The following is a 9,474-nucleotide window of genomic DNA, read 5'->3' as shown; positions in this document are numbered from 1 at the left end:
AAATCTTGGTGTCAATCCTGTAGTCTTATCCTACTAAACCAAAGAGTCTAATTAACTTTAGTTTTAAAAGTAGAAGTTAACGGAAAATATTCAGGCCTTCTATACTGTTCAGTAATGATTCTTGTTGTTCTGGGAACTTTTATATGTACATGTGCCTATTCTACTATATAAGTCTTCTAAAAATGACTAGGCATTGGGCATTTATATATATAAATCAGTCCTACTTTGATTGCTTGTGTCTTTTGTGTAGCTTTGTAACTATTATCTGTTAGCATTCTTCAACAGTATTTGTTCTTGATAGCTGTTTGTTAAGCATATTGAAACTGTTGTCTGCAGAAGTATAGCTTCTGACAAAGGGACCTGGATAATGTTTTTGAGATGCTAGGATGAAGAAATGAGAGTAGAAGAAAGAGAATGGTCTCTAGAAATGCTTGACCTACAAGCTATTCTTTCTAGACTTCTTAGTTGCTTAAAATTGACCATAAAAGATTCATGGCACTAACTCTCTGCCCCCTGCCACTTACTCTCCTATCTTATTTAGGGTTTCATTGCTGTGAAAAGACACCACGATCAAGGTGACTTTTATAAAGGACAACACTTAACTGGGGCTGGCTTACAGTTTCAGAGGTTTGGCCCATTATCATCACGGCAGGAAGCACGACAACATCCAGTCATACATGGTGCTGGAGAAGGAGCTGAGAGTTCTATATCTTGATCTGAAGGCAGGGAGACAGGAAGAGGGTTTCATCTGCACTGAGTGGAGCTTGAGCATAGGACTTCAAAGCCCACCCCCACAGTGACACACTTCCTCCAACAAGATTCCACCTATTCCAACAAGATCTAATAGTGTCACTTTCTGTGGGTCAAGCATTCAAACACATGAGTCTATGGGGACCAAACCTACTCAAAAACTACACCTCTCAATGCAGGCTCAACTCAGACCAAACATCTATAACTCTTACCTTGGCAATGAGACACAGGAGAGAACAAACTCTTTTAGGGTTATTTAGTCATATCTTCAGAGAACATTGTTCCTAGACAAGGAAAGGGGGATTTTCAGAGCCGTAATGAAGGCATGTTGGACACAATAGTGCTTCCTTGGAATCTCAGCACTTGGAAAGTTGAAGATACCACAAGTTTGTGGCCAGCCTGTGTGTCATAGTGAGATTTTTGTCTCAAACCAACATGATAGAGTTCTTTCCAAAAGTCACTAAAGCCAAGAGGCTATGTAGGCATTGCTCTTGTGTACTAGATACTAACTGAATGTGCTCTAACTTTGGCTCCCGCTTGTATTCTGCTTCTATTCGTTTAAGATGCAGTTATATTTCACTGAGTTGTTAAAATAAAGATTGGCTGATCTCTTTGCGTTCAAGGCCAGCTTGGTCTACAGAAGTTCTAGGATAACCAGGGCTATGTAGAAAGACCCTGTCTCGAAAACCAAACCCAATCAAAACAAAACAAATAAAAACAATGAACAAACACAAAGAGTGGGGAAATGTAAGCAGCTGGCAGACACGAATAAAGAGACACGTAAGTCCCTTGCTTTGACTAGTATACTATTCCAGCAATTTGCACCAACAAACTCAATTTTCCCCAGGAATTTCCTGCTGGGAGAAGAAAATCCAGAAGCCCTGTTGACAATCAGAGGAGGGGTTTGTCCACCAGAGGAGGAATCTAATCTGTCTCTTGGAGATGGATTTATAACTTTTGGGACAGCCTTATTGGAGAGACTTTATAGGAGCAGAGACTATGGTGGGCAGGATTGTACCTTAGCCAGACAGCTTGGTTCTTCCTATTTCTTGCCTTCTATTTAAATTCGACTCTCATTTAAGATTCCAAGTTGGATTTGGGATCTACTGAGTATCTTTGTACCGCTTCCAAAATGTGGCTACATTGAAATTTTTCCTTTATTCTCTTTTCACTGTAAAAAATAGCTCTGCACATGACATTAGAGTACTTAAAACTTCAGCTTTGATTTATATTGTTAGATTGGTCTCTAAGAAATTTTGAGAAATTTCACAATGAAAAAAACACCTTAATAGCATTTGATACTGGGTTTCAAACCTGTTCAGACATACCCAAGTATTATGGAAAGCACCAAAGAGGCTCTAGATGGGACCCTGATATTGAATCAACCTCTGTGTGTGTGAATATGCATGTATATGATGTACCCATATTAAAAAGTTCAAGGAAGACCCAGTCATCTAATTAATGAGAACCCTGTTTAAAGCTCTAATAATGAATAAGAATATTAGTAGCTTGAATAAAGCACTTGTGCCTTTATTATTCATTAGAAACTGGCAGTAAATAATAGGTTTGAATTCCACAGTCATGAGGCCGCTAATCAAAGCACAGGGCATTGCTTAAGATCATAATTCATCATCCTTCACAGCGATAGCATAACAGGGCTTGGCTTTATGAATTGCTAACTGGGCACTAGTCTTGGATTGATTCAGAGGGAGAAAGGGTGGTAGCCACATAGCAAGATGGGAACACTGTCTTATATATCGGAGGGGCCGGTGATCCAGAGCCTACCCCAGGGGTCAGTCTGGTATATCCACTGTCCTTGTCAGGAGTAATTCCTGACAGTAGGTTGCAAAGAGAGTTTGTCTCTCAGCAAGAAACCAGCTGGGAGGCAGAGACTAGTTTTATTCTAACTCATTCTTTTTGATTCCCTGTTGGCTGTGATGGGTCAGCCCCCATCCCTCCACAGACATTACTTTGTTTCATCTGCTAGACCAAATCCCTCTTTTTTCTTCTTCTTCTTTTTACACGACCATTTGGCTTTTGGTGAGGCTTCTTTTCTTTTTCTATTGTGTGCTTTTTTTAGACACAAAGCAATCACCCCTTCCTTCCACTTGTTATGGGCAGAAACAAGATGCTGCCATCTTATGGCCTTCTTCCAATCTTAGTGTCTCCTCCATTTTTGCAGCACTTCCTAAAGTCTGGTCACCCCTGCCTGGGGGGATGAAGAGAGGTCGCGCCCCTTTGCTTGACTCAACGTCCCTTGTCTGAGGCATCCTCCCAGATTTCTTTATTCCTTCAATGGCTTGTTTCGCCAGGCCCCTTTGGCTGTTTGTGAGTCTGAGGACCCATGCATCCCCCTTATGGTAGCATTTTGTACCTGCTGCACCCAAACAAGAGTGTAGAGCTCTCAGTTAGCGTGCTCAGAGGGGGTGCCTTGAAATGAAGCTATAGCCAACGCAATCATACTCCATAACAAAATTTTATTAGGATGATGTCAAATTAGAAAGCTTCTCTACTTGCCATATTTACCTGAAATGACAAGATTTTACTCAGTTGAATATAAAAGTTTCTCCCAGTTTCTACTCTTTGGAAGCAAGAAAACAGACACGCAGGCAGGGTACCTGATATCACAGGCTTAAGGCCTAAGAAGCACTCAGTGAAGCATGCATTAGTTTTAGCCTTTGGGGCCTGAGAAAGAAATCGTTCTTCATCTCCCTCAAAAGTAAGCCCATCACATCTTGGGCATCCAAGTCTGAAGCCTGCTCTTTGGAGCCTAATAGAACATCTGCATTTCAAGAGAAGCTAGGCTTGAGGTATCTTATAGCTTCAAAGGCACACGTCATGCAGCTGAATTAAAAGCTATTGTGTTGGTCTCTTCAATGTAGCCACCGGCCACTCTGGGAATGGGGTAGGTCCTGACTGGTGCTTGTCCTTGGTGCTTCAGTGTGGCCTAAATGTCATTAGCTCTGTTCTTTTTGCCCCTCTCTTGCCAGTCAGTCACAGATATTGGTGGAAAAGGTGAGGGCTCCCGCACAATCCCCCAACCCCGTGGGGAAGGGTCACGCTGCAAAACATGACTTCCCAGCATGCAGAGGGAACCTGCCAGGAAGTTGTCCCAGTGCACACAAGGAAGAGAGGCTCACCATTTGAATAAAACACAGAATGTGGGAAAGAGACCAGCTTTCCCTGGAGAGAGTCCCCTTAAGCTGGCAGGAGCCTGCACTGAGCATGCACACACCTGGAGGCAAGCAGCTCCTTGGAGGAGTGGGAAGAACTGCACGGAGAGAGTGCCAGCAAGGACATCAGGGCTCCCAACTCATGTGACTTCTCCGAGGCCATCAGGAGTCGGTACTGAACATGCACTGGATTCTGCATGTAGCCCTATGGTCAGAACAAGTGGAGTCCAGTTGAGAGATAAGGCTTTATCATTTATGCTCAGGAGTTTTTTTTTCTTCCTTTTCATATTATTAATGTTCCATAATTAATGGAATAGAATCCAAAATCCACATGAAGGGCCTGGAGAGCTGTCTGAGGAACAGAAGGGGCCCCCTGCAGACACAGAACATATGGTTCATCCCAATGGCAGCTAGACCTGACTCCCCTGGCCCCCAATTCAGCAGTAAAAATGGCTGTCGGATAATTAAATGAGGTTGCATAATACAGAGAGAAGATAATGAATTCTCATTTCTGAAGGCACGGGAGGATACGTGTGATAAGGTTTGATTCTGTCCAATTTATGTTCTTAATACTCTTTCTGTCTCTCTCTGCACCACCTCCTTGGCTGTTGGCATTCCTCAGCGGTCTTGTGTTACATGTGATTATGTCTGCACTCGTCGTGCCCATTAGTCCATCTGGGGTTGACCCCGAGTCTGCTCGAGTTTGAGTTCATAGCCTCCCAGGCCGAGATCTCCCTCATAGATGTTCTCCTTGCCTGGAGTCTGGCCTGAAGACTTCCGGTCCAGAGCTAGCTTTGCGGTGGGACTGTTGGGTGAAGGGCTCTGCTCCTGGTAATTCATGGCCAGTTCGTCTTGGTTGACGATACATTCCACATCATCCTCTTTCAGTTGTTCCTGGTTTGTTAGGACAGATAGAGAGACAGGTCACTTCGTGATGAAGCCAGGAAACAGTAGCGTTCCCACAATGTAAGAAAATGGAATGGTGTGTGTGTGTGTGTGTGTGTCACACAGACATACATGCAGGTGGAGGCCAGAGGTTGACCTCAGCTGTTTTGAATGGTTTTCTTCTCTCTCTCTCTCTCTCTCTCTCTCTCTCTCTCTCTCTCTCTCTCTCTCTCTCTCGTTTTCCTCTTTCTTTTTGGAGATGGATTTTCTCACTATACCCGGAGCTTACCATTTGGTGAGACTAGCTGGCTAGTGAGCTCTAGGGAGCCACCTGTCTCTATTTCTTCAGGGCTGGTATTGTAGGTGCATGCCAGGGGCTGGGTTTCCAAATGCAGATCTTCGTGTCTGCCTGGTAAGTACTTGACTAACTGAGCCATTCCCTTATGGCTGGAGAGTCCCTTTACTTTGATTTAATGGCATATTTTATTGTGGTCCATGTTCACTTGCATGTGGCACTGCATTTGTGCCACTAAAATCTTGGCTTTCTACACAGCCTCAAAGACTCTCCCAGCCCAAGGTCATCAGAGGCCTATGACCCATCTCCTTGGGCTGAGGGGGAGAGAGTGGGATTTAGTAGATTCTCTTCACTGGCACCTAGGAAGGTTGACCAGAGTCAAACCTTAGCCAAATCCTGTAGAGAAGTTTTATGCTGGTTTTGAAAGGCACCTGCCTTCTAGAAAACCCTTGGCACTGAATATGTTGTATTTTACTGTGTGGGTTTTCAGCACACTTCTTGAGACAATGCGTCAGTCATAAGACTAAAAGTGACGGGCACTGACCCTGGTAGATTGAATAATATCAGAAATGGATAGACCTGGCCAGTAGTAGTCACCTCATCTTGAGGGTCCCCTGAAGCCTTCCTACTGATTAGAGAGGATGACACCAAATCACTGCACAGCGAGGGTCACCTTAGGACAGGGTTCCCACCTTTAGCTCACTCTAGGGGCATCTGAGAGCTATTTAAATCAGATCTGTTGCGTGAGGGTTATTTTTGTCACATTCCTCCAGGAAGACCCCAGCTGCTGAGCACATCTGAGAAGAAGAGTCCCTTTCTGCAGGGGAGTGACATCTGATGGCACCTTAGGCCGCTGTCAGCTCCTACACTCTGCTCTTCTCCAGTTGCCTGACATGCTGATCTGCTGGTAATGACTTTAATTGCTCCTCGGGATTTTTTTTTTCTTATTCTACTCCCCTGAGCTATAAAGCACAGACCTAATATCCAAAACTTCAAAACACAGCAGTTTGGGAGAACACTTCGCTTTTACATTTTCTAAGTTCATTTTATGGTTAAAGATATTGGCAACAATAAAAAAAAAATGCCTTTTTTACAAAGAAGAATAAGCCAACCTCAGCAACAACGGAGCAGAGAAGAAGAAACACTTCTCGGTACAGTAAATTTAAAATCTGCCTCCTTCTCCAGCTAGGGAGTAAGAGCCCGAGGTCTTTAGCTCATCAATATTCACCATGCTTGCCCCATGCAATCATTCACTCACCCCATAGGCCTGCGGACTGGTGAGCAGCCTGGAGACTGGGCCACACCATGCTGGTAAGGTGGTGGTCAGTGGAGGGCCTGAGTGTGTTAGGATGGGTTTCAGGTATCTGGGAAGGCCTGTTAAGGAGTACTTGTCAGAAAGAAGTCAGAGTTTTGTTTCCCACACAGCAGAAATCTTTGGATGCCGCTCAAATAGACAGTTATGCTCACCCTTAAATCTTCTGCTCCCTCATTTAGGAAGCAATTTGGCAAAAATAGCTGTTTGTAATCTTTGCTCTATACACTGTTGTAGCCCTCCAGACAACCTTTAATCATGCAAGAATGGCAAAGGGGGCTATGACACACACAGTGTCAGGAAGAGACACAAGCATCCCCCTGCTCTCTCCAGCCCCCCCCCCCCATGGCCAGTTTGTATAGAGCATTCATTTTGAAGAATTACCGAGAACAATAGTATAAAAAGTGTGTTTTCTAAAGATTGTATATGAGTACGCACGAACACACACACACATGCATGCACCTGTACACACACACACACACACACACACACACACACATACACACACACACTGCATAGGTTAGGGAAGGAGGGAGGGAAAAAGAGAGGAAAGGAGGGAGGGAAGGAGAGAGCAATGAGAGAGAGAGAGANAGAGAGAGAGAGAGAGAGAGAGAGAGAGAGAGAGAGAGAGAGAGAGAGAGAGAGAGAGAGAGAGAAAGACCACTCATTTCCACAAAGAAGCAAAAGGTATTTCATAAAATGCTCGGCTATTTCAGAACTGGGTAGTCAACATAGATTGTGTTCCAAGATTCTTCATTTTCAGTATTCAATACACTCACTGTATACTTCATACGTCAGTGCACTTTTATACAAAATTATGCAAATGATCTGCTGCTAGGTTTATTCTATTGTCTAGCACCTGTCTTTCTCATCTCTCCATCCCAAAGTGCTCTAACCAGTTAAAGGGAAAACCTGTTCATCGGAAGCCATTGTGTTTCCCTCCAGCTTCTCAGTAATGGAATCCCCAGAGGTGGCCTCATGTGGCATTATTATTATCACCACCATCATTATTATTATTTGCTGAAAGAAAGTGGTGAAATCATTTCACCATTCCATTCCAAGTGACTTTTAAGTTTATATTATTTCCTCTGCTGGAGAGTATTTTACTCTGACCACCTTCCGAAAAGCAAGAATAAAAAGGGAAGGGAGAAAAGGGGAACCAGTTGGCACTGGTTGGCTTGTAAATATCTCCAGCTGCCCAGGCCCTTGGGGTGTGAGAGGACCCGTGGAGGGACTATAGGAACCACCCGTAGCTGGAGTATACCTTGGAAGGTCTATAGGACCCCACCCATAGCTGGAGTATACCTCTTTCACTCCCATGATGTCCCCGAAAAATGGGAGCAGAGAATGGACCTCTGGTCCTCTCCAACTAAAAATGGCACGGCATTAAAACAGCAATGAAGCTGGAGATACCTGTGAACATGGCCTTGGTATGCAGGGAGTGCAAGATTTGTCAGCCAGTTTGCAGTGTCACATGTACACTGGAAGGTTGGCTTCTTTAAGATGAGTGGCTGGTAAGGCCGGCTGAGGGCTGGGAAATAAATTATCCCTTCAGAGACTGGTTTTGCTGTCACATCTTGTGAGAACATACATATACAAATCTGAAAGCCCTTGATGATATTCTATTAATTTTCATTAGAGTGTTATTTCCTTCATTTTATGGATGAAGGGATCAAGGCCTGGAGATATTATGATTTTACAGAACCTAAAGTCTCCCTTTGCAATTTTGGTTGTAAGCCTAGCATTTAGTGGCTAAGCCATCTCTCCATGCCCTTTGCAATTTTGAGATCGCCCCCCCCATCATCTCCCTAAGAAGGTAACCAAGGCTGAGTCAGGCATCACAGATGATCTGCAAAGTTCTCTAAAAGTAGACTTTGGATATCTCTGTGCCGATGGGTCCCAGCCTTTCCTGGGTCAGGACACGAGGACCTTGTGTTCTGTCAGAGCTTACTGTCAGGGCTAGGCAACAGGCCTATGAGAGTCTGCGGAAAAGCTTTCTAATGAGCCATGGTTTCTAGAGACCCAAGTGGTAGCATGACAGCAATGCTCTAGCGGTACCACTATGGCCAAGACTTTAAGAGTATGAGAGAGGCCCAGGGGACTTCTACCACGCTTTTCAGTGTGCTAAGAAATTAAAACGACAAAACAGAGTTATTTAAGTAAAACACAATTCACAGTTGCATTAAGAACATTCTTTGAATCCTGATGAGGCACCTCTTTAAATTATCTATAATACCATTAGAGCAGACCATTAAAGGCTAAAGTTCTAGGTGTGTGTGTGTGTGTGTGTGTGTGTGTGTGTGTGCCGTATGCTGTGTATGCTGTGTGTGTCTGTGTGTGTCTGTGTGTGTGTGCACAATAGAATTCAACCCGAATGAAACCATTCATCTCCTGGATAGGCTCTGCAAGTCTTTCAGAGATGACATGACCATACACACCAGCTCTACTGTACAACTGATGGTCCAGTTAGTAATTAATCTGAGCTTCAAGTTTGTAATAGATATTCACCATAATAACCTAAATAGAAGGCTTCTAAACTTTGATTTGCAGTTCAGATGCTATTCTTCACGGTACCTATGATGAAGCCCAAGGTTTCATTCATGCTAAGGAGTCACTCTACCATTGAGCTACATCCATAACCCTCTTTTAACCTTTATCTTGAGATGGGGCGGCCTCAGTAAGTTGCCTATACCTTGAACTTGTGATTTTTCCTGCTTCAGCTTCTCATGCATCTGGGATCAGATGCCTTTGTCACAGGGCCTGGAACTGTTTACCTGAGTTTTAAAATTTGTCTTTTGAGCTGAGGTTCCAGTTCTTGCTTAAATGAGGGTGGGGAATCAGCAGCAAGGGCAAACACAGCTGCCACTCAGGCATTTTGTGGAGCACTGGAATTCATGGACTCTCAAGCAGACCTTGTGCCCTGGACATCTGTGTTGATTAAAAGTATGGAGCAGGGGCTTGTGGGAAGTGATGAGTGGGGAGGAGGTGGGCAGCCATCTCCTGAAGTGTGACTCTTGGGCACCATGTGATGTAGTCATGTGAACCACAAAATGCACGAC

General features: G+C 44.1%; 1 protein-coding gene across 1 annotated transcript in view; it reads right to left on the bottom strand.

The window, feature by feature from the left end:
• Window positions 1-3,210: 3,210 nt before the first annotated feature.
• The window catches only part of Slc9a9 (solute carrier family 9 member A9), a 539,646-nt gene continuing 533,382 nt past the window's right edge, over window positions 3,211-9,474 (bottom strand). The window contains exons 15-16 of the mRNA XM_021206677.1: window positions 6,362-6,467; window positions 3,211-4,817 (exon numbers count right to left, since the gene is read on the bottom strand). Of these exons, the coding sequence (XP_021062336.1) occupies window positions 4,590-4,817; window positions 6,362-6,467 (334 nt within the window). The 3' untranslated portion in view covers window positions 3,211-4,589. The remainder of the gene's footprint in view (window positions 4,818-6,361; window positions 6,468-9,474) is intronic.

This window comes from Mus pahari, chromosome 10 (assembly GCF_900095145.1).
Source record: "Mus pahari chromosome 10, PAHARI_EIJ_v1.1, whole genome shotgun sequence".
In the NCBI taxonomy this organism is placed as follows: Eukaryota; Metazoa; Chordata; class Mammalia; order Rodentia; family Muridae; genus Mus; species Mus pahari.
The sequence above is the reverse complement of the archived record's forward strand: the minus strand, read 5'-3'. Positions and strand labels throughout refer to the sequence as shown.